At 51.1% G+C, this 24,270-nt stretch overlaps 8 protein-coding genes across 8 annotated transcripts; 5 read left to right on the top strand and 3 right to left on the bottom strand.

Annotated features, from left to right (window-relative positions):
- Positions 1-298: 298 nt before the first annotated feature.
- VPS35 (Vacuolar protein sorting-associated protein 35) lies at positions 299-7,662 on the bottom strand (the record flags this gene model as incomplete). Its single annotated transcript, XM_036773752.1, has 16 exons — positions 299-317; positions 371-974; positions 1,028-3,261; positions 3,318-3,367; positions 4,289-4,546; positions 4,598-4,747; positions 4,797-5,279; positions 5,329-5,448; positions 5,500-5,583; positions 5,623-5,911; positions 5,968-6,113; positions 6,171-6,668; positions 6,720-7,011; positions 7,069-7,375; positions 7,423-7,519; positions 7,573-7,662. The coding sequence occupies 16 exons, from the start codon at positions 7,660-7,662 to the stop codon at positions 299-301; spliced, it is 5,721 nt and encodes a 1,906-aa protein (XP_036635225.1).
- Positions 7,663-8,460: 798 nt separating this feature from the next.
- PC9H_004164 (uncharacterized protein) lies at positions 8,461-9,700 on the bottom strand (the record flags this gene model as incomplete). Its single annotated transcript, XM_036773751.1, has 6 exons — positions 8,461-8,522; positions 8,574-8,670; positions 8,724-8,825; positions 8,876-9,034; positions 9,472-9,501; positions 9,641-9,700. The coding sequence occupies 6 exons, from the start codon at positions 9,698-9,700 to the stop codon at positions 8,461-8,463; spliced, it is 510 nt and encodes a 169-aa protein (XP_036635224.1).
- A 190-nt stretch (positions 9,701-9,890) lies between these two features.
- PC9H_004163 (uncharacterized protein) lies at positions 9,891-11,839 on the top strand (the record flags this gene model as incomplete). Its single annotated transcript, XM_036773750.1, has 6 exons — positions 9,891-10,221; positions 10,281-10,398; positions 10,454-10,468; positions 10,518-10,648; positions 10,705-10,779; positions 10,833-11,839. 6 exons carry the CDS (start codon positions 9,891-9,893, stop codon positions 11,837-11,839), a joined length of 1,677 nt encoding a protein of 558 aa, XP_036635223.1.
- A 326-nt stretch (positions 11,840-12,165) lies between these two features.
- Positions 12,166-13,907, top strand: PC9H_004162 (uncharacterized protein; the record flags this gene model as incomplete). The annotated part of the gene is made up of 4 exons (XM_036773749.1): positions 12,166-12,288; positions 12,342-12,441; positions 12,490-12,996; positions 13,048-13,907. The coding sequence occupies 4 exons, from the start codon at positions 12,166-12,168 to the stop codon at positions 13,905-13,907; spliced, it is 1,590 nt and encodes a 529-aa protein (XP_036635222.1).
- A 316-nt stretch (positions 13,908-14,223) lies between these two features.
- ISA1 (Iron-sulfur assembly protein 1) lies at positions 14,224-14,950 on the top strand (the record flags this gene model as incomplete). The annotated part of the gene is made up of 3 exons (XM_036773748.1): positions 14,224-14,529; positions 14,587-14,822; positions 14,875-14,950. 3 exons carry the CDS (start codon positions 14,224-14,226, stop codon positions 14,948-14,950), a joined length of 618 nt encoding a protein of 205 aa, XP_036635221.1.
- A 951-nt stretch (positions 14,951-15,901) lies between these two features.
- On the top strand, positions 15,902-17,291 carry PC9H_004160 (uncharacterized protein; the record flags this gene model as incomplete). The annotated part of the gene is made up of 9 exons (XM_036773747.1): positions 15,902-16,261; positions 16,320-16,368; positions 16,428-16,544; positions 16,605-16,631; positions 16,689-16,754; positions 16,870-16,941; positions 16,999-17,051; positions 17,102-17,194; positions 17,244-17,291. 9 exons carry the CDS (start codon positions 15,902-15,904, stop codon positions 17,289-17,291), a joined length of 885 nt encoding a protein of 294 aa, XP_036635220.1.
- Positions 17,292-21,311: 4,020 nt separating this feature from the next.
- Positions 21,312-22,600, top strand: PC9H_004159 (uncharacterized protein; the record flags this gene model as incomplete). Its single annotated transcript, XM_036773746.1, has 2 exons — positions 21,312-22,098; positions 22,152-22,600. 2 exons carry the CDS (start codon positions 21,312-21,314, stop codon positions 22,598-22,600), a joined length of 1,236 nt encoding a protein of 411 aa, XP_036635219.1.
- An 846-nt stretch (positions 22,601-23,446) lies between these two features.
- On the bottom strand, positions 23,447-24,182 carry PC9H_004158 (uncharacterized protein; the record flags this gene model as incomplete). The annotated part of the gene is made up of 2 exons (XM_036773745.1): positions 23,447-23,869; positions 23,928-24,182. The coding sequence occupies 2 exons, from the start codon at positions 24,180-24,182 to the stop codon at positions 23,447-23,449; spliced, it is 678 nt and encodes a 225-aa protein (XP_036635218.1).
- Positions 24,183-24,270: the final 88 nt, after the last annotated feature.

Genomic DNA, 24,270 nt, shown 5'->3' with positions numbered 1-24,270 from the left:
AAGAATGGTAAATGAGGGCACAGAGGGTTGATGCCGGTACGAGAAACGGGCACAAGCAAGTTCGACATCCGATGAGAGCCAAGGAGAGATTACACATGGAGGGTATATTAAAGAGTGAATGCGGGCTCTTTTTGGTGCGATTGTGAGATCTTGCTTTGTTTAGTCCGAGTGACGTTAGAGACATGATTGACGGTGGGATCGCGTTAAATCCGATGGATGCAAATGAAAGATAGTGACGTGCGAACGGAGCAGATTAGCCGAGTATAAAGAATGAAAATGCGGTAGCAATCATCGTGCATTAAACAAAGAACTGGGTACTGCACGCGCTGTCAGTGAGAACAGACATGCAGAGAGGGGAATATGGACATACTGAATCCGGCTTGCAGCATGTACTTCCATCTCTTCCATCTTGTAAGAGTTGAGCTCCTCCTTGATCCTCTGCGCCAGCGCAGGGGTAAGACGGCTCCAAGTAGCGGGCTCACTTCTTCGATCGTAAACAGTGGCAGAGAAGGTGTCGTAGACAGCGAGGTTGCTTGCGAAAGCAAGTCGCTTGCCAGGCGTCGTAGCCGAACGATGCGTCAAAGTGGGTGCAGCTGAAGGCATCACTGATAGAGTAGGAGCCGATAGATTGGGATGGCTGAACATGTTGTTATGAGTGTGTGCGGCACTCGTAGGGGAGGGACTCGACGTGATCTCCTTGGGGGATTCTAAACTCAAGCTACCGAGCGTCGATGTCGCATCGAATGAGAGCGGTGGCAGGGCTGGAATAGAGGCGCCGGCGGCTGGTCCATGGGCAGACGAGTGAGAATTGTGACGATGAAGGCCATCGATATGATCAGGATCGGGTGAAGGGATACGAGCGAGGGGACCCAACTCCGCGTGTCCGGTATGGGAAGAGTTATAGGAGTTGGAACGAGGTCGGTTGGGAGTAGGATGTTCGGTCAAGTATGCGTGTTGATCGAAATTATTAGCACCTAAGAATTTGTTACTAAATAGTTTCAGTACGAAGCATAAGATGATTGATTACCTTTCAGAATACCCTTTGCTGGTTTTCGGCTCCTCTCTACGCTGCGACGAACGTCTACAGCCCATGGTTCCACATCACCGTCCTCACCCTCTCTACTCGACCTACTCACGTCCATCCTAATGGTAACGTCCTCATCTTCCTCACCCCAGTCGTCATCATCATCCCATCCATCAGCATTATAGGTAGGACCTGTATGGGATACCCCAAAGTGACCATCCTCACTCTGATCTTCGTCGTCGTCTTCAATAAGAACTCTCGTTCCATCTTCATTGACGCGCATCCCTGGAGCTTTGATGGGCGATGGCGAGCCTTGTCGTGTCGCGGTATTCTTGTCCCATGTTGGGACACCTACGTCGTTTCCGTTGACGCCGTTGATTTTAACGGTATCATCAGCGGCAGCTTGAGCAGCTGCTGCCGCCGCTGCTGCCGCCTCTTGCTGGGCTTTGAGCTTCGCAGCAGCTTCTTGGTTGCTCTTGAGAGTGTGTCTCCGAGCTAACTCGGCTGCGGGACTAAGGCCTGTGAATTCGTCATTCCAATCGTTGCCCATCCTGTCCAGTTCAGCAGTGACATGCGAAACGCTGGCCTCGCTGGCCTCACCCTTCGCCGTACCTGCCTTCTTGTCCTTCTTCTTTCCCTTTTTGTCCTTGCCTTCGCCATCCTTGTCCTTGTCCTTATCTTTGAATAGCGAGGTGATACCAGCAAGCGAGTTGCGGCGAGCGAGCCTACCCATGGATCCCAACTTTCGAATCATGACACTGGCGCTGCTGACTGTCGAAGAAAGGGATATATTGTCCGTGCTGGCGTTGCGCAAGTTGAACAACGAAGCGGCGCGCCCTTTCTTCTTGGTCTGAACAGTCGCAGTGGATGCCGCATCGTCATCGGGACCTTTCGGCGTTGCTGTCGCTGCAGTCGAAGTCGATGCCTTGGGAGTACTGGGGCCGGACGTCGAAGGTTCCTCGCTTTCCGCCTTTTCCTCTCGTAATGTTGCGCTGGCGTTCAGCGATAGGACACGCTTCAAGCGGCCCTTGAGACCGCCGCTTCTCATCATCGCAGGGGTGGGCATGGGATTGAGATCACTGTCGTCTCTTGACATGCGCTTCTCTGCGAGAGTGAAGTTGCCCTGAGACAATGGCGAGGGGCGAACAGGCCGTGGGTTTGGCATCGGTGTCGATGTCGAATTGATAGTGACCGAGGAAGTGGATGCAGTGGGAAGGGAGGGAGAATGAATGGTTGATCTTACAGATGCGGCATTGGAGGTAGATGATGATGATGATAGTTTGCGATTGTGGGGAGGAATTCTAGAAGATGAAGCAGACGATGTACTTTGGGGTGAGGTGGGAGCCGGAGAACTACGAGCGGAACCTGAGGGGATAGCAGGGGATCCATTCCGACTACGAACGCTACCACTATTCGATGCTGACGAGTTGTGACCACTCTGCGCACTCTGGATACTATTCGTCCTCTGACGTTGACTATTGGACGAATTCACCGATGTAGTGGACCCTGACGCGTCAGCGCGAATATACGGTGGATGAGAAGGCCCCCCTGGACGCCACTCGCCATTATCAGGGGTGTGCGAGGCTTGTCGGTTAGGCCGACGATACGGATGGAAGGCAACTTGCTGCGGCGGTACATTCTGCTGCGGTTGATGATGGTCGCCCTGATTACGATGCGGGGGAGGTGTACCACTAGTGTAGGGCGAGAATGATCCAGAGATCTGATTTTGGGCGTAATAATCATTCACGGGGCCGGTGCCGGGGCTCATTCGTTGCTGAGACGGAAATTGCTGAGGAGGTATCATGGGAAAGCCTTGCTGGGCGTTAAACATCATTTGCTGATAAGCCCACTGAGCTAACTGTGCGTTCGCGTTGGGGTCAAAGAAAGGTGTCTGTTGGGGGACTTGTCCTTGACCATGGGCAGCAAATTGTTGCGGCTGCTGCTGGTGATTTTGGTAGAAAGATGGGTAAAAGGGGGGTGCTGTTATCGACGGTGTCCAGCTGCCCTGGGGTTGCTGCTGAACAGAGAATGGGTATTGCTGCTGCTGCTGCGCCTGGCCTAGATGCTGTTGATGGACTTGCGAAGGGCTCGGTGATGAGCCGTGATCGTTTGGCGAAGCCCTTGGGAGCTGAGCTGAAGGATTTGGCTGACTTGGGACATCCATTTTGCTCTCTCTAGTTGTGTATGTCCAATCTGGAGGGGCGAGAACAGCCATGGACGGGCGCAACGATGGCCAGCTTCAGAATACGCGGTCATGGAGCTGTATTGGGCCCGGAGAAATACGTGGACTCACCAGTTTTGAGGAGAAGCAGAGACGACCTCGCAGCCAGGCTCGTCGAGTAGCTTGACTGTTCGGTGGTGGTCACTGTGGCCGACGACGACGATATCGATTTTGGGCGGTCGTCAGCGTTCGCAGCAGCGAGTGCAATGTCGGTTGTTAAAGGACAGTTTCAGTACAATCGCCGCAATATTCACACACAGTTGTCTTTTGTCCGAACACTGCCCAAATTTAGACACTTTCGGTGATAAACTCCCCCAACCCCAGTTTTCCTCTGATCATCATTTTTAACTCGTTTAGGCTATGTCCCTCTCTGTGCTTCACCCGGTCGTACCGACAGTTTCACGCATGACGAACATCCGAGAAATGGTGAATCTACAAGTCAGATTGATATCATTCGGCTCAGATTGCGGGCGCGTGGTACCACACTTCCCATGCATTATGTTGTGATACTTCAAGGAACCAACTGCATGGGTTTACCCTATCCTCGTTCAACTCGCCCCACTGTGACATGGGTCCATCCCACGAACAAATAAAGATGGTCAAAAAGGTCAGTGGATAAGCGACCCGCCATCCATCGGGCGTTCTTTTGGCCCGGCGTGTTTGGGATTGAGCCTCGCATCGGGGTTGTAAGTTTGAAAAAAGGACCTAAGTATGTACAAGGAGAGTTAATATATACTTTCTACCTATTAGCATTAGCAGTAGAGTATAGAATACGATACACGCGTAACCAACAGTGTGAATGCATCACCAAGCGCAATTGTAGTTCGGAAGTCGCTCACACGCGAGTGGAAGAATGGGATGTAATAAAGGTCTCCAAAAACACTATCATAACATATGCGTGAGGAACAAACTAATCCAACATAAATATTAAACACTAGGATAAGCAGCCGCACAACAGTGCAACGAAGAAACACCACATCTTGAGAAGGTTGAGTCCCTGCACACAAGCACACGCCTCCCATTACGGCACACGATCATCTCACAATTCCCATCTTCAACAACGCTCCAACGACATCAACCTCTGCCCAATGCCCGCCGGCAGTACCCTCACTCGAAGTCTTCTTCCGGCGTTGGATGTGCAACAGCGTATTTCTGAAATGACGTGTAATCATCTCAGGCGTCTGCACGCCTTCAAGTAACCCCGGGGGTGCTCTCTGTGATGGGTGAACATCGGGTGACGAAATCGCATCAACACTAGACGTGATCAGCTCCACCAAACTGTTGACGAATTTCGGCGCGACCTGGCAACGGCCGAATGAGTCTTGTTCGACGAACGGGGTAAATCCACCTACCGCAGGAGCACCGTGGTCTAGATAGTAGAGGTACTGATCCAGTGTGTCGCAGTAAAGTTGCACCGTAACGATCTCCTCAATCGCAGAATTGGCAATACGTAGCGACTTCTGCAGGCACTCTAGAACGCGTTTGCTGTCCTGATGGGGGAACTACAAAACGGTTAAAAGATTGTTCAACATACATACCCCATGCACTCACAGCCTTGGGCGCATCTTCACTATCACCGTCCACGGCCGGCTTCTCTGTTGTCGTCTCTTTCGCCCCAGCAGACTCGCCGTCGGCAACAATCACGGACTCCTGCCACCAAAGGTGACTGGCCAAGCCGACCGCCGTCGCTTGATGACTCTTCTTCAACAACTTCGCGCCGTGCAAAGCAGCTTTGGTCACCAGGGTATCGTAGTTATCCACACCGAAGACCTTCGCCCCTGCCAAGGTACCAATAATAAGGGTGATCGCCTGCAGTTGTGCCCTGGACTCCGAAATGCAGTCTTCATACACGCTGAAGGCTTGTACGTATAGATCATACGTCAGATCTTCGAAGTCGCATTCATCAGATATTTGCGCGGCTAGAAGGAACAGCCGCAGGGCGATGGTAGGGGCTTCCACCTGAGTGGCCAGAATCGACGTAAGCTGGCGGACGAATTTCAGAATATTGGCGACTTTCGTCCGCCAATCATCCTCCTGGATGATGAGTGAGCTCAAATTTAACTACCCAGAATAAAAGACCAACTGCATGTTGGACGAGCTTGTAGCGTCGGCAGATCCTAATCGCAGATGTTATAAGCGCGGGGAAGGTAAACCGCATCCTCTCGCCGCCGGCTTCGAAATGCCGTCGTGCAACTTGCAAGAGCTGACGTGTAAGGTCAGAATCAACCGGCGAATCGCTTAGCTCCAGGCATACCTGGAATTGTACGTCCAATGACTCTGCACGGAATAAATGCACCATCCGAGCAACCCATCCTTGCTCCTCAGCCATCTCTTCCCGCTCCACTGAGTAGGGCCCTTGACGCCGTATATCCTTAACGTTAGCTTGGGCATTGGGATTTGCTGAATCGGTTTGATCTTTGATGAGAACGTGACACAGCTCAAGAACACCGTCGCAGTCTTCCGGTGTCTCAATGATAGTCTCGTTCTTCAACACAGAGGAGATAACTGAGTGTGCGATAGAACGGCGGGTGAAGAAAAGTTGCTGCGACAGTAGGGGGACATAATTTGGGATGGCTAGTAGGGTGAGGATGGATTGATAGGAATTGATTGGGGCAACGAGGAGGGCGGCGAGGTTGGAGGTGGTCTGCTGGGTGTTCAAGTCTGGGCTGAAGATGAGACAACGTCAGACGTGCCGTGTCCTAACACTGAAGGAGATGCAAACCTCTCTTTGAATTCCTTTATCTTTTCAGCCGTAAAGCCTAGCACCTGGTCAACGTATTCCAGCCGGTCTGGATAACAACTAAGGGATAGATTAGTGAGCGAAACGAGGAGGGCAGTTATGTCCTGGATGGATAGATCAGGCCGAGCCTGTCGATTCGGTCGTAAAGTGTGAGCTCGTGCTGTCTAATCCATGGACAACCGCACCTTGATCAACTCAACGACTTGCTTCCAAAAGACCTCGAATAGCCTAACGTCCTCCGGAATTCCCCTGAATTTGCGAACAGGGACACCCTCAACAGATTTACCCTTCTCCTCCACCTTCTCTGTAGACACGACACCGTTCGCTCCGTTCGCCTCTGGTTTCTCGTGCTCAACGGCGGTGGAAGGAGTCTGCGGAGGTGAGACTGCGTCCCAAGGGCTAGATTCGGTAGTTATCGTCGACGAGGCTATCTGGCTATCCGTACTTTCACGATGCCTGTTGGCTTTCTGCAATTCAACTTTCTCAGCCAAACGCTTGGCCGCTGCTTCTTCTTGCCTCTTGGTCTCCTCTGGATCCTCGTTTTCGGCCTCGCGAGCTGCGTACGCCGCTAGTCTGTCGATCAGAGCTATCACTATCTGCTTAATGTTGACTTTGGGGTGGAGTTGAGCCGTGGCGGATAGGAAGGGCCCCAATGTATGCAAATGGAACTCATCCGTGAATACCTGCGCGTTGCTAAATATAAAAAGCCAAGTTTCAACGTAGAGGGAACACACCTGGATAACAACCTCCATTAGATATTCTTGGGCTATGACGTCCTTGCAGCTGACAATCTGCTCCAGCACGCTGGGCAATATTATCTTCTGGTACAAGTCCAAGTCGACGCCATCAAGCTGACTCAAGCGGACGAGATTTGTGCCGACCAGTATCCTCAATTCCCTACGTTCCATTTCGCGCTTTTCGCGGTCGCGAGAGTGCCCCTGGTGTTGCAACCGTACCCAGAGCTTGTTCATTTCAATGAAATTGGTGAGAACGAAGGATGTAGAATCTTGCAGGCATCCAGTGGGACTTATACGGGCTCTTGAGCATATTTCGTATTGCAAAGGAGGGCGTGTGTGAACTCACCCAGGATCGACCCCCACAGGCAAGTGGTCCCTCGTCTGTCCGCTCAGATAGTGCCTCAGGAATAGTCCGCGTATTGGGTGCAAGACACCGCGCGACATTTCCATCATATCCTTCATGATCTCCTTCACGGGAGCTTCAGGTATTGACATATAGACGGCACCGACGGTGATCATGAGGTATAACCGCGGCACGATATTGCCAGCGTATTGGACAAGCTCATATAGGTCCGCAAGGTGGTGCTTTCCTTGTGTATGGGCATCGTAGAGGTAATTTGTGAGGTGTCGCAGTGCATCGAATACAGCCATGTCTGCGAAATGTCAGCGGCGGGAGATGGATATGAGACCGAAGGCTTACAGAGTTCGTAGTACTGTTTGGGGGAAAGCGAGGATGTCCTTAGTTCGGCCAGCATCAGACTCGCGCTTTTCAGAGCATCCATGAGCTGATCCAGTTCCTTTGGGGAGCATTAATAGGTTCGCGCAGTAAATGAACAAGTCCAATACGAACCAGATGCCGCTTCATCTGCTGAACTTGAATCTTCACGGTGTTGAGCGCCTCGCTGAGGAGCTTGCCCTCCTCCACGACCGGTTGCGCCATGGTAGCCATGTCGCAAAATATACGAGACTTGAGTTGCGGGCGAACGGAGACGTAGTCCCTAGCTCAATAGACGCTGGTGCTGACTCAGCATAGTGCTCGGAGCGCGTATGCACGTGACTCGTATCTTCCGTTCCGAGAAATCCACACTCCCTCCTGCTCATACTCATCGACCCCATCAGTCGACTAAGAAGTACCGTAGAAATATCATGGCAAACTTGCTCTCGCGTTTGCACGTGTGGTAAGTACAGTCATTGATGCTAAATTGTGTGAGCTGGGACCATGCATTCTCGAGATAGGGATGGGGAGATTATCTTGCGTTCGCAAGTCCTTCTAATTAGTGGGTTGACGCCCGCAACGCTATAGCGTGGCTTCCGACCACTGAGCAGTTGGAACCCTTTTCTAAGTAGCGATTTGCCGCGCCCCACAAGTCCCCTTGCTTGAAAGATACCATCACTCGAGTTAGTGTACATCAAGTACAGGTCCTTGGCGGTGGAAATCATGATCACCACCCGTGCAGCTAAAGGAAAGCTGACGCCAAGGAGGCATTAATCCGATGCCACAGACATAAGGGACATGCACTTTAAGAACACCGTTGTTAGTCAGGCGGTGCATTGGCGAGGACTACAGGTGGAACAACCGAAACGAGCAAGTAGTAGTCGGCGATGAACACAAATTTCAACGCGTCTGCGACAGTCCAATGAGCAGAACAGCACTCCAGCACTTCAAGAGAGACGTCTCCTCAAGGAAGCTCGTAATGGGTTGAAGAAGTGTATTCAGACTAGAGGTACAATGAACGACCTAGATTCGGCGTTTCTTCTCCATCTCGGTGTGGAGATTCATCGGTTGCTTGATATCAACATCTACAGGATGCGTTAGAGACATGTTAATGGGAGGTATATTAGGAGACGTACTGCTGAAGATATCAGCAGGTTCTACTGTTTCGTCGCGACCCATCAAGATGTCCAGAGCCAGATTTGTGTCGTCGTACAGACCAGGCATGTGAGGATTCTGGATCGGCGATGAATTGACTAGCTTGAGCACTCGCGTAAGTCCAAGCTTACATGAGATACGATGCGCCGCTCCATAAGCAGACGCATCGGTGCGTGCAATCCCTGCACGTTCCGCAAGAGATTGAGCTTCGTGTTATCTTGTGTTTCCTCCCACTGAATGAATGTCAGCGTGGATCCAAGGGCAAGTAGGAGGTCAAACAGACCTTTTCCAAGCGGTTCTTGATCTGCGATTGTGTCTTCACCTCAGCAGCAATGCTGCGTGGACCGTACTGCAGTGTATCGTGCAGACCAAGACTGTTCGCGGTGTCCTTCACGGACGCGGATTTGGAGCCTTCGGTGGGTACGAGGCGAAGAGAAGTGTCCTGTTTGCAACATTAGCCACTGCTTTACTCCATCATCCAGTGAATCCCGTTGGACTTGCCATGATTTCAGTATATAAAGTCAAGAGGGACGCGCGGTGGTCACTCCTGGAAATGGAAATGGTCACACTACTATGTGCTGACTCAGCAACCCCGCATTCGTTCCAGCAACTCTGGCAGAAGTTCTCCCTCAATAAGTTCAACTTGCCTCCGTTCCCTCATCTGCACACCTCAATTTTCTACCAGTTGACGAGGTTTGTGTGAGTAGCATGTACTTGTGCTACCTTGATGTGCGCTGAATATTCCTGATGAAGGGGGAACCCAGCTCATAGTGATGAGCAATCGACCAGCAAGGTCGGCCAGTATACCCATCCCCAGGACTGCCTCCTCGACATCGCCGTCGAGGAACCTGGAGGCAGTGCTCTCGATACCATTCTTACCTCCCCCTCGTCCTCGAATTGTCTCCGCATCTACGAGTCAGAATCGCTTAGCGTCACCAGAGGACCAAAGGGGGCTTGGTATTTCTCATATCATGCGTTCTGGGAGTAGCTCTTTAACTGCACCCACAACAAGCCTCTCTCCAACCAGGTCGACGTCACGCTCGCTTACAATAACGTCCGGGATGCCCCCGCGACCATCTTTCAGGACAAGTACGTTCGAGCCCCGCATCGTTAGGGGGGACAGCTCTTCTCGCACACAGACTGACACGGGGTGCCTGCCATCCACATCAACTTCCGTACCTTCGAATAGGGCTCGCAGGTCCAGTGCTTCCGGTGTTAGAGCGCCGAGTGCTACTCGTGGAGGATCCGGAATCTCAACCATCCCACAGGGTGTCAGCACATCCAGCGGACCTTCTTCCATGCCTGTACCCACCGCCCCATCGAGCTTTGCGCGTCCGGCCTATTTAGAGCTCTCGGCGCTGAGACATTTGTTGCACACCGAGGAACCTCCGAGGCTTCCTGCACGGAAAGTGGAGAGTATAGTACCGAGTGGGGCTAGCCCATCGCCTTACGCCGCCTTGAGTGAGAGCGACGAGGAAAGCGATGGGACACCTCCAAGGGATGTACGAGCAACCTCCAGACCACCGCCTCCGGCGTCGACCTATACTGTGCTTCCAAGCAGATGGTCCGAAGAAACGAGGCACCAGAGCCTTACTGTGTCGGCTGAGGGAAGGGAGTTGACTTTCCATGGTACGTACGTGCAATTGCTTCCGCAACTAACTTCATGCTTCTTCTACGATGACTTGTAGGTCAGTCCTCTAGCGGTGACAAAGATGCTGCTTCAGCACGGACGACTCATCCTGCACCGGCTGCATGCGGTATTTATTATTACGAGGTGGAGATTCTCAATAAGCCGTCTAAAGGCTGGTGAGTGCATTTGCTTGAATCACGCAGCATGTATTGAATTTACACGCCTGCAAAGCTCCACCAGTATTGGGTTTGTCCCGTATGTTGCTAGGTGCTGGGTGATACTGATTGGTCATCAGATTCGCTGGGCCGGATGCCAGACTCTCCCGTCTTCCTGGCTCGGAGCGTAGCTCGTGGGGCTATCATGGTAGTGATGGATATTGTTATGCTTCAGAACGAGAAGGCTCGCCGTACGGTGTCCAATTCCAAAGTGTGTACAAAGTTTGGTCCAGACCTCCGGCTGGCAGACTGACTCGACCCATCTAGCCGGTGATGTTATTGGGTGTGGCATCGATTTTACGACCCGCAGGATGTTCTTTACTCGAAATGGGTCTTGGATTAGTGAGTGCTGTCAGTTGACACGTAGCTCGTTGTATTCATTAATCTCTTCGCAGACGACGTGTTCGACAATGTGGGTAAAGATTGCGACTTATACCCGTCAGTTGGCATGCGAATCAACTCAGAGAGCGTCCGCGTAAACTTCGGACAAGAAGCCTTCAAATATGATATCGAATACCACGTACAACAGAAACGCAGTACCGTATGGAATTCAATACTGACAACACCGATCAGCGGGACGATTGTAGAAGGACGACCTGGCGAGGTATCGGAGGAGCAGTCGAAAGGCCGGATTAATCGCCTGATTTTGTCCTACCTCGCTCACCATGGATACGCTCGGACGGCGCGTGCGTTCCAGACTCAGATAGCACGAGCAAGAGAGGGGATTGTCGGCGACGGGGACGTGGAGATGGAAGGTAATGGCGAAGACGAGCTAGAGAGCGAGATAGAGCAGCGGACGAAGGTCGTCCATGCTGTGATGGAAGGGGATATCGACGGTGCTATACAAGAGGCGAAGCGGTGCTACCAAGACGTCTTAAAGATGGAGGACGGGCTGGTGTTGTTCAAGCTGAAGTGCCGGAAGTTCGTGGAGCTTGTGATGAAGTCAACGGAGATGAAGGATAAAATGAGCAACGGGGGTGAGGAGGACGGCATGGTGATGGATATTGACGACGAGGAAGACAAACCTATCACCAATGGACACGCCGCCGCTGCATACGAGAAGGCGCTCACGGACGCGATATCGTACGGTCAGAGTCTGCACGGGGAGTACAAGGACGACGAGCGATCCGAAGTTCAGGATGTCCTCAAGCGCACGTTCGGGATCCTGGCGTTCTACGATCCACGTAAAGCTGTGGGTAGTGCTTCCGAGGTCGTCGGCAAAGATGCGCGTATGGAACTGGCAACTGAAGTTAACCAGGCTATCTTGAAATCGCAGGGAAAGCCGTCAAGGCCGATTTTGGAGACTGTCTACAGGCATACAGCGGGATGCATCGTTCAGCTCGGGCTCATGGGTATTGGCTCGGCTGCTTTCGCTGATATGCAGAGGGAATTACTGGAATAGTCTCTGTAATGTCGCTTCTTGGGAGTTGCTATCAGACCATAGCCAGCTGTGCAGATTAGTCGGTGCTTTGATGTAGTAGTAGATGTACTGTAATTTATATATATACCGCCAACTCTATGTTACAAGCCCTGTACCGCTCGGGTAGCGGGGATACCAGATTCACTCCGCTAATCAATTATCATACGATACATGATGATGATGCCAATGCTGTGGGTGACGGGCGCAAGCTCTCTCTCTCACGAGCACCTCCGCTGGCTCGTGCTCGGTTCGGTTACCTTCATGACAGCGAATAATTAATTCTTGCTCTTAAACCTCGAGGAGCGACCATGAAGAAGACCGTCAAAGTCGCCGTGGTAGGCAGTGGACTGGCTGGATTGACGGCGGCGTACCTTCTGTCGCACACCGACCGCGAAGAAAACGTAGAGTTCGAGGTACATTTATTTGAGAAGGTGAGTATGATTGCCGAGTTCTATCTTGAAATTTTCTTTTAGCTTTGGTGCAGATGAATACGTTTGGGATGGATGCTTCGTCCATATCGCTGCCTATACCTGGGACACAGGACGACTGGCGCGTGGATGTGCCAATGAGGTCGTTTCTTGGAGGTATGTTCGGTAGTACTACTGAAGAGTAGTACTACAGTAATGTTATAGGTGCCTACCCCCAACTCATCAGGCTCTATAAATCCCTGGGTGCCTCATTCCGTGCAGATGACTTCACATATTCATTCTCCCAGCTATCATCCCATTCGCAGAAGATCTCAGCCACTATGATCTACAACGGCAGCTCCGGCAAGCGGGGTCTCAGCATGCCGTCTGCAATGCGGCCCGACTCGTCTCTGAAGCACGAACCATGGCTCCTTCGCACTATTACGTGGATATGTTGTTGGGGCCTTTACGCAGCAATGATACCGCCGTTAGCGATTTGCTACCTGCGCCTACTGTGTATGTCAATGCCGTTCCTTCGGTCAAAGGACATCAAGAACATGACTTTCAAGGAATGGACCTCCAGGAGCACTCCGAAGGGAATGGTTTCGAAATTCTTGAGCCTCGATGTAGCTTGGAAACAATTCGTGTCGGAAGTTATGGTTCCCCTGTTTCTAGCCGTGTGCACAACTTCCGAAGACGATATGATGGAGCATCCCATCGAGGAGATACTTGGTGAGCGCTGCGGCTTGCCGGTAGATGTCATCTTGTAATGGTAGTTTCTAGACTATATTTGGTTTCCATTCGGCACACACCACTATGTACTGGAAAATGGCGTCAGGGACGTCGTCCGGCGGCTCAGTACTGGAATAAAGGAGATCCACCTCGGGGCGCCCATATCATCAATCGAACTGGATGCGCACGACCCTCATCTCATCGCGGTTACTTGTGTAACAGGCGGCATGCAGAAAACCCTCTCTGGCTTCGAGCACGTGGTATTTGCTACGCAGGCTAACAGAGCTGTCCCCCTTTTGGAAGCGTTCGCTTTGTCGTTGCCATTAGAAGAATCGCATAGGCTGGCCGAGGTGCGCCAGCAGCTGGATTGCTTGAAGAAATTCATGTACCGGACGAGCATCGTCATCAACCACACGGACGACATGATGCTGCCGGACAGCGTCGTGGACAGAAGGGATCTGAACTTGGTGCGCTGCAAGTCGGGCTCCTTTGTTACGAAAGCGCGGCCAGAAGACCATCAATACTGTGTTTCGCCCATGCACGCCCATGCGATGACGACACACATTCTGAGGCGGCCGGCGGGGTACCCCACGCCCGTGTACCAAACGACGAACCCCATAATTCCACCGCGAACCGACAGCATCCTCAGCGTCTCCAAACTCGAACGAGCAGTGGTTACCATGGACTCCAAGCACGCGCTGAAGGGGCTGTACATCGAGGACGATAAAGGCACAGGGCGGTTGGGCAGGTTGCAGGGGATAGGACAGCATAACGGCGGGGCGCGCATTTGGTTCTGCGGTGCGTACGCTTGTAAGGGTATTCCACTACTGGAGGGATGTGTGGTTAGTGCGAGATTGGTGGCTGAGGAAATTCAGAGGCGGGCAGGGGTGAAGATCAAGGACAAGTGGTAGAAGGACTAGCAGTATCTAGCTTATTTCCGCCCTATGGCAAATGAAACGTGTGTCGCATCGAGGTCTCAGTTTCCTCTAGTTTCAAACGAGACATCAAAGTCCAGACTCCAAATATGTGCCGACTTCGAGCAGTTTAGCAGTTTTTGGATGGAAATTCGAAAAGGGAAAGGATCACGTTATCAGATGTTATACACTCGATCTGATTGGCTGATGCCGAAGCTGTTGACAAACAAAGGACAACAGCCCGATGATGACTGGTCCAAATTCTGAACAGCGACCACAGTTTCCATCATCACCACCATTTTCACCATCGTTGATGGCAGCGTCGGCGACCCGCATGTCTCGTCTCGGCCACGCAGCCCGCCTCTCGCATCCCTTGTTCTCCGCGTTCAATCCCGCAACACCCGGACTGTGTACCCGGAGAGCCTTGATGTCCGCACTCCGAAGTGGAAGTGACCGCCTCGAGCCATCGCTTGCGAATTCACCTCCCCTCGTCGTACCGTCTGCGACGTCGCTGTCCTCGAACGCTTCTTCGCCCCAGACGGCGGCTCCCCCACCCCCTGCTCCGAAAGCCGAGCGGCCTAGACCAAAGCTAAGGTCCACCAAAGCCGCACTAGATATTGTGAGCACCATATGAATCTCATTACCGGCCTGAACTTAGAGACATTCCTGGTAACAGACACCTACCGCTGTGGAGAGATTGAGAGCACTTTTGAAGGGACCGACTCCCCAGCTCATCCGCATAGGTGTCCGCAACAAGGGTTGCGCTGGCTTGTCGTACCACCTTGAATACGTCGACAAGCCAGGAAAGTTCGATGAGATCGTCGAGCAGGATGGTGTACGAGTCCTCATAGACAGCAAGGCATTGTTCTCGATCATCGGGAGCGAGATGGACTGGAAGGAAGATGCCCTGAGGTGCGCGTTATTCAGTGCTCTAATGATGCAATTCTCATCTTTCCCTGCTCAGCGCCAAGTTCGCATTCCGTAATCCCAATATCAAGGATGCTTGCGGTTGCGGAGAGTCCTTCAGCGTTAGCTCATGATAAGTATAATGTATATGTACCCGTTTAGATGTTTCGGACGCCAACCCCCCATCGTTGTATCCATATATTTGCATATTGGGCGAAAGCCTAAGACACCAATATATTACGCAATACTCATTGTAATGTCAAAATATCGCGCTCTCAAGTGACAACGTTTCGACTGTTGACCGGTCGACCACTCACTCTTCAGAATTGTGAGTCGATTATTTTGTTGTTGGTGACATTGGCACTTGACGTCTTCGGTCTAGATCACGTCTACCTTTGGCACACTCTTCACACCTTGCGAAGACGGCAGGTTCACCACAGCATTGCATTTGAGAAAAGCCTCAACAATTTGCGCAATTTCTAGATCTCGAGATGATCGGGTTATCGGTGTATGTGTAACAGCATTCCCTTGCTTCTCCCTTGCGATACTTGTTGTTCGCCTTCAAGATGAGCACCGCAGTCCAGTGGGTACTTTTAGCTTTATCAACATGCCCCTTCTGATTCCCTACAGGGCACTCAACAGTGCCACAATCGATTATCTCTACTGCGGGGTGATATGTAGATGGATCACAGCTTCAAAGCTCACAGTCAAGTACCTCAAGCAGTCACTCATCGCACTTCGTGTTCTATGCTGCGCGCTTCTAATCTTCCAATCTTTCGAAGAGACACGTTCAATCATGCGAAGATTCAAGAACATGCTGCAGGGAACGTGGTGCTGCTACGCACTGAAGGATATTTTAACCTCTAAGTAGCACTCATTACGCTGCGCACGCCGCACGGTTTACCTTCCAGCGTATAGAATACCATGGATGATTCTTTCCCCGACACAGCTAGACACAGCCCTCCAACCATGAACTTACTCGCGCCTCTCAGGCCCCCTACATACATCGACCTACGAAAGACCGTATAAAACGCCGCGAAATCCTGCTAATCGACTCAACGACAGACAGAACTCTCGTTTACCCCATGCCTCCCAAGTTCCTCCGAGCCATGTCGATCCACGGGGACGCAAGTCTCGAGATCCCTTCTACCCCTCCTCCTCGCGTCGCAATTGTTACTGGCGCCGCACAAGGGATTGGCCAAGCGATCGCCGTCCGCCTGGTGACTGACGGCCTCCTCGTCATCGTCAACGACATCCCTTCCAGATCGTCGCAATTAGATACCGTAGTCAAACAGCTGAACATACTTGGATCAACCACGTCGTATCGAGTCCCATACACGGCCAATGATATCGTCGCGCATCCTGTTGTCGGAGATGTTTCGAAAGAGGTAGATGTAGAGAACATGATTCAAGAAGCCGTACGTGTCTTCGGACGTTTGGATGTTGTGTGTACCCTCTCTTCTCAGAGTACATACAAGATCTGAGACTGATATCCACGGACAGATGGTCGCCAATGCTGGGATCGCGGGTACAACCACAACTATTATGGATGGTATCTGTTTTGCTTCGTTTTCTATGGCCCTTCCCCCTGGCTTACATACCTCCCACTAGCCGTTGTCGATGATTGGGACGCCCTCTTCTCCATAAACTTGCGAGGAGTCCTCCTCTGTTACAAACACGCTGCCCGCCAAATGGTCAAACAGAATATTCAAGACGGACGTATTATAGGTAAACTAGATTCAACTCGATCCTTCTGTGGACTCGTTAGTTGAATTTTCGTTTGGTTAGGCGCGTGTTCAATGGTTGGACTTGGAGGTTAGCATTTGTCCTGCCCCCCTATTCTCCCTCCTTTGATAACTTCCATGCCGTTAGGAAACATTCATCAAGGTGCATATTGCGCATCGAAATCCGCCGTGCGCTCTATCACCCAAAGCCTTGGTACGTGATTCCCCAAGACTCACTAACACTACGTCTCACAAAAATCCTTTGCTAATCGTATACTTTTCTCTCTGGGACCCCCATCACTTAAACGCACTGAATACTTCTCGTCCAGCAGCATCAGAGCTCTCCGGATATAGCATTACCGTGAATGCATACGCACCGGGAACCATTGGCTCTGAGACGGGTACGTAGATGCCCACTCCCGTATCTGACCCCCAAATGCAATAACTTTGATCTCTAGCCAGGGCCAAATACGACGAGAGACTCCTCGTGCCGTACAGAGTCTTTAGAAAGGTCAGTCCCTCTCCTTTTCTTCGGTGACCGTATCGATGTTGGCATTCCAGTTCTATGGGCAGCCGAATCTGAAGGTCACTTGCCCCGAGCCAGTGGCAAGCATCGTTGCATACCTAGTCAAACCTGAAGCATCTTTTGTTACCGTGCGTTCTCTCGCTCGTTTCCACTAACATCATCATTGACGCATCGTAGGGCCAGGTGATGTCGGTCGACGGAGGAGCGATCAGTCCTTCTCTATAAGCGATGCAAACTCGATGTTTCTATGGTTGAAGCTGCGAATAAACATTGTATGGTTTCACTTTTAATTTGTGTTCTGCGAACAGAGGCCACCTTGTCTTTTTCCCGGACGACTTGAACATCTACGTAGGGTGATGTGACTCAAGGTCAATTAGTAGGATCATAATCCTGTTGCGGCGCGAAGATACTGATGTGATTCGTAGCTGGTCTCTTAGTAGCAATTGACAAAATGGCATACGCTCCGTAAACCACCACCTCCTGCTGTGTCTCAGGGAACCATCATCCTTCGATGCACTGCTTAACAGGGTTTCATGATATCTCCACCATGACTTCACAGTCCTGGTTGTAAACTATTCTCGGCGTGGGCACAATCGCCCAGCAATTCCTCCCCGCTAAATTTATTCATTCCAAGTTTCGAAATCGCATGCCTCGGTGGCTCCGAGGTTGAAGACGCTTTGCCCTAGATCTTTATCAGAGGATACTGCAAGGCGGATGCCAGGGAGTCATTTTCCTCATCATCATCATACCATTCACGGACATTTCTAATGCAACGGAATACTCCTTTCCTAGCCTAGAAGTCTCCTCCGCCAATCCTCCATTCTCGATGCTGGAAGAACCCAATCGCCCCCCATCGTCCCATCTGCCCGTCGACCGTGAGCACGGCATCACCACCATACAGGAGCAAACAATGGCAGGAGTGGGGGTTCTATAAGTTCTCACACCAACCTCCATTGGGCCCAAGAACAGTCCTGGGACAAATTTTCGGAGGTAAGTCTGTCATCAACTCAGAACATGACGGTACGCTCAGACGGTAGTCTAGCTACGGTTTGCACTTGAAACTTCAATCGAGGGAGTACTACCTACGGTTGGTGTCTAACGTAGTTCGTCAGTTCAGTCCTTCCCGGTAAAGATACAATAGCTTGATCTTCTAGGATGATGGCGTACTCAGTCTGCTCGTTTCTGCCATCTCGACATAGCCGGTCGTCGTCAAGAACACCCCCTTAGCCATCAGCCGCCCGCACTTACGTCTGAATCGCGCGCAAATCCAAATGCAAAGGAAACTCCCATTGCTCCAAGGATTTGATAAACTCTGGTTGGGCTTGCTGGTGACCGTCATAGTCGTACGGTCCTCACTGTGCATGCGATCACTTTTGCTATACTCCTGATTCTGATGGGTAGGTGAGCGCTGAAGCGCTGACTATTGAATTCCCAGCGCACCATACCACTGCCTCCAGACCAAAAGCTCAGCTCAGCCATCAAAACACTGTACTGCATATCTGATGTGCTTGGTCTTCGAACTCACCTGTCACTCGATGGCACATTAATATAAGCTACTTTATCAAGCCATCTTTGATGCATCCCCGTCTCTCCCGAACCCCTGGTGGATTCGAGCATCATCCATGGGTAAATCTCTATCCATGCTCCTTCTACTTATCGCTGGTACGAGTTTTGTCTTAGCGGATCCCTTCAACGTCACGGTTGACGACAAGTTTGGGCCCTTCCCTCAAATTGGAAACACGATACATTTCGGTGAAGGATAGTTTGAGAGCGGTGTCGATTTTTGCCCTTCCCCAGGATGTCACGAGGCGGTTTTTCATCAAGCCTTCAACCGTAACTACGGCACCCACCCTCCTCGTCCATCTTAGCTGACCAAAATATGAAAGAAACTTGGAAGCGTTCGATATATCAGTCACAGGACCCGACAGACAGGCCAAAGGTTGCAACATTCTCCTTCAAAGGTATGTTCTACCGTTCTATGCTCTTAACACATACAATCTTTGCTCTAGGGACGGCCGTCTACGTTAATACCATAACAAATGTGCAAACAGGAGCAGGAGTGCCGTGAGTTCACCTTTGTATCAGTTTAGGTTTACTTGCAAACTTGGGTTTGATGGGCAGAGGCAACTCTGATATGACATTCCTTTTGGACGACCAAGTATCATATTTTATCAGCAAAGCCCCAGGTTTTCCGATTGCCCAAACAGTCTTCTCAGCAACAGGCCTCGTTGATAAATATCATAATCTCACCATTGTGAATGGGCACCCGAATAGTTCGTTTGCACAAGTGATGATGTTTTTGGATTCTATCATCTACACGTGCTGTTGTCCCCGTTCTTCTTTTCTGTCTTGAATTCTCATGATTCCTCCTTAGGACTGAATTTTTACCTTTGGCAGGCCCAACTCGACCGAAGGACAATGCACCCTCCCGGCCAAATATACGACTAGTCATCGGAGTCTCGGTAGGCGTGGGCGGACTTATCCTCGGCCTTCTTTCTTGTTGGTTGTTCTTACGTGTCAGAGCTCGCAAGGTGAAAGCGCGACAATCAATTTCCGCGCTGGCATTCGAAGCAAGGATATCCTCAATGCAGCGTGTCGCTCCCTTCCTAGCTTACAAGTCCCCTATACCAGGCCAGCCGGAGACCTTCGACGGCAGAGAGACGGGGACTCGGTCGCCCCTAACAGCCTTGCTACATCGACCGGAGACCATCGTCAGCATAGTACCTCCATCCTACAGGAGTAGACGGTCTGCTGGCGGTGTCTCATAGGCTCTGAGCCCGACTTCTGTTGTTGTGATAGCCTATTACAGTACATGCTCCAATGACTCCTGATCGCATCGTGCAGCACACGTTGGAGGTCATGTTCTTAGTATATCTTTACAGAGTATGTCTGGTACAACATCGGTTTATCTATTCTTTCAGATTGTCACAATTTACTCTTGTGATTAGATATCTAATTGTGATATTCCCTCCTAGTCACCCTCGCGTAACAGCGGTGCAGCGGAGACGCAATTTGTTCCGAATAACCTACAGGGTGACTCACTTTTTGGCATACAAGTCTGTGCTACCTCTAGGCCGGCCGGAAACATTTGATGCGAGAGGAGGTGATATAGAATCAAGGCTCAATTGCCCCCAATATCTCCTACTTTGCGGCATCGACCAGACACGATTGATAGCACGGTACAATCCTGGCGGTACAGGGGTATAGGGGTACACGTGACTACTGTAGTATCGTTTCGCGCGCATGTGTTCTTTTCTTTATGCGTTTGCTGGAGTCCCAGTCAAACGGAATACGCTACTTGATTATTCGGATATCGTGCGACCCTCGTCAGCTTACTTCAACACCGCCATCATACAAAAGTCGGTGATTAACTGTGTGTGTTTTCTAAGCTCTGAGGCCCCAGTGGTTGGACTCTGAGACACCCTTACTCATGTTCTGTCTATTTCTTCTACTTCACGACCTTTATTCATTTCAATGCTGACGTGGGACTGCTGCAACGTAGATACTAGACGTTATTATATTGTCAAAATCTGATCTACTTCAAACGTTCAACATTAACTCCTCTCCGATCGACATCCCGGATCCCCCAGCAAATTCAAGAAAAATCAAGGTTGTGAAGTGACGAGACGTGAACTTGATCAGGGACCTGAATTATAACCAAATTCTCAGCATCAGCTAAGCTTCGTTATCAGCCTACCGACCAACAAATCAGAACCATCGAGATCAAGCAATGATATGACGCTGTTTCTCTGTCTCGTGAGTCTTTGATCTCACTGTCATGAAGATATATACGCACTCTGAATACAAGCCTCTCGACTCACTGGCTACACCAATGTATCGCTACAAGGTTTCAGGATCCCTTCTGCATACGTTCAAAAATAACGACGATTTCCTTTTTACCCCTACTACACCTGCCCGCGAAGCGAATGCCAGACAACCGCTTTCCTCTTTAGCAAATAATCAAAGGCTGCCGTTGATGCAACGGGTCTATGGACTCGTCCTATTCTAATTTCTAAGCTTACATTCGCCCTTACCTTCCGACCATACGTGACCATTCAATGCGAGAGGCTCTGATATAGAAACAAGATCTCAGTCACTCCCAATGCCACGCCGACAGGAGACCATCTGCAGCACAATACAGGGTCCGGAACGGTACTACGAACTTAGTTGTAAATAATGGCACCGCGGAGATGAAATTTGCTCACGGCGCTCCATGTGGATCGCTCTTCCACCCCAACCACCACCATGGCAGCGGACATCCCTATCGATATCTTGGACAATGTGCTAACGTATGTTGACGATGGCAAGTCTGAACTAGGGGCGTTTTCTTTGGTGTGCAAATCATGGTGCACGCCAACCCGGAGCCGAATGTTCAGCACATTCGCCTTGAACTACACCGTGGACGATTTACCCGGCTTTCAACAATGCACAAGGCTTCTCAGCCTCTTGAAGGACTCGCCTCATCTGTCTCAGCTCTTTCGACGCATTGAGCTGCACATACACACAGCATCTCCCCTCGTTCATGATCCCATTCTCCACCAACTTCTCAGTTACTTTCCAAATGTACGCACCCTCGTCTTACGCGCATTCGCCGACGCTTGGATCTCGCTACCTCCGGATCTTGTTAATTCCCTTCGACTCATTGTATGCAATCCCTTATTCGAGCGACTCCATCTAAGTCGTTGGAGATTCACGCCCGGAGCTGCAGAACTGGCCCACCTCCTCAGTGGCTGCACGAATTCCCTTCGATATCTATCGCTCACTCACGTGTCGTACGATGTTCATAGTGGCGGGACTGCCGCAGTAGACACGTTGCTCGTAGCTGATCTCCCGAAGCTCGCAGCGATGAACGTCTTTGGATCTTCCACCGATGGCCATCTTCCATGCAAGATACCTAATCTTCAGCAGTACGCTCAGGTCACGGATATCTCCTCTGCATGGTGGGACAGCGCACCAAGGAATGTCGTTCATGCGTGCATCCCATGCGATAGCCCCTTGAATATATCAGTTACATTGCGCCTCCCCGTATTCTGTGCGCGTCCCTCCTTCAAAGATCCTTCGCTGTATTTGACAGGCATTCTCTAGACATGGGCCCTAACAGAATCCTTCAGTTTCCCAATTTCTGGGAGTACTCTGCCATGCGAAGCCTCACACTCGTGTTGACGACCAGTATCGACGATGCCTACCGTTCCACGCTTCTTGTCTTGAAGCAATTCTTCGCGTCTATACCCCCGAACTCGCTTTCGCATCTCGAAGAACTTATGGTCGTGATACCTTTCCACTCGCCGGTTCGTTCGATAGATTGGGATGATGGATCCGCGTGGGAGAAAGCGACAGATAGTCTCGGTCCGCTTGTGGATGTGGGCCACCTGCGAAGCGTTACGCTGGCCCTCAATCTTTCAGCGCGCGGTACCGACGACGTAGATCCGCTCGTCCGTCATATTCGTTCATCTCTCCTTTCACTTGATATGAAGGGAGTGCTAAAAGTTGAGCCGGTGAACGATTACAAGCTAAACGACTATAGCCACCCGTAGCCTGAGGCTAATGGCAGACGGTAGACACGAATGGTAGGCACCATTCCAAGCTGTATCTCCCAGCAATGTTATCAGATGGTAATCGAAATACATCGATGACTATATTAATACCGGCTAGGGTTGTCAACTCTATGAAAATAACATCGTGACAACACAGTTCACAGTAAGACTCATTCACTGTAACAATTCGGTACAAAATATCAAATACTCACCGTCTAGTCACTCCTTTGCGTGAGCGAGCTTTCTATGATTTCTCTGCTGGGGCCATACAATCTCATCATGAAGCGAGAGGCCTAGCCTAGCTTCGATGATTGAGGAACTCCTACCTCGTCAACCGAGTGGAGGCCTTGCAAATTGGCTCACCCATCCTCCTATCATCAAGATGCTGCGAGTACTGACGACGAAGGTTGGTTTAGGGGTGGTGTAGAACTTGAGGAGACAACACGGCGTGTTCTCAGCAAGTAAATACGTCTTTCTCTACTTTTCTACTCCGTTCAGGCCTGTCGTAAAAGGGGCGTCAGACCATTAGTTTACACACCATAACCTTACCATCGCGGGTGAATACCGATCAGTTCATCTGGAGAACTCCTGGTGCCACTTGACCGGATTCTGTGGTCTACTTCTAGTCATTCCCAGTCAGTGACGATCGCTCCGCCGAGTCAAAGTAGTCAGGGCAGGTCACCAACCTAGGGCTTGCGTCGTTAATGAACCGCGCAGAGTTTGTAATTATATCCCTACATAGACAACGGTGTTGTACAATTGTGATTTACCTGCACGACTTACAAACATATTCAGCCCAAAGACAATAATAAACATAACCACAAATAGCGTACTCAGGCCTGAGCATCACCTCGCTTTGCTACCCTTGAATTTCTCTACGGCGCACATGAACGCGGCAAGGGTGTCTACCTCCTCCCGCCCACTGACCACAATCTCTTCCCTGAAATGTCTCTCCACCATCGTTGCTATTACCCCATTCAGTTCCTCTAGATCCACCAATATTGGTGTCCTCGGCGTGTATTCGTCTACCAAACGCAGGCTCCGTCTCCTATGTTGCTGCTGCTCCCGGGGGTCTCTACGGGGTCTGTTCGCGGGTGTGGTTTGGGTAGGGGGACTCGGTGGGCGTGAGCTGTGTCTGAACGGATGGGCAAGGGTTGACGGCGGCGCCGGGTCCTCTGGGGATAGTGGTGAGGGCGTAATGACGGGGACGAGGTTAAACTGTGTCATGTAGCGATACAGAACCGAGAGCGGCATGGTCGAGAAGTCCACCTGTGAGCATTAGCAGTGAGCCTCCGTGTATGTCGCGCAGAAAATCCAGAGTGCGCACCAACGATGTCTTTGCCTCCGTTTCTCCCCCATCCTTCCGTGAGGCGTTGCTGCCTAGTCCAGTGTTCCCGTTTCCCGGTTCCACGCGCTTCCTCTTTGCCCGGCCATCGCCATCAGCCTTGTCTACTGCGTGTCTCTTCACGCCCGCTGTCGAGTTGCCTCCACCGGGCCCGAAATACCCAGCCTCGTCATTATGCTTCCTCCTCGCCTGCGTCCGTGAGCGCCCACCGGTGGAAGCCGTGCCAGAGCCAGACATGTGTGAAGTAGTATTGGAGATATTTGGCGAATGCTGAACCCAATATTGGGTCTTGGGTGAGTGTTCGTCTTCAAACGAATTCAAGGCC

The sequence above is a fragment of the Pleurotus ostreatus genome (genome assembly GCF_014466165.1).
Source record: "Pleurotus ostreatus strain PC9 chromosome Unknown scaffold_2, whole genome shotgun sequence".
Taxonomy (NCBI): Eukaryota; Fungi; Basidiomycota; class Agaricomycetes; order Agaricales; family Pleurotaceae; genus Pleurotus; species Pleurotus ostreatus.
Note: the sequence above shows the minus strand (reverse complement) of the source record. Positions and strands in the feature narration are given on the sequence as shown.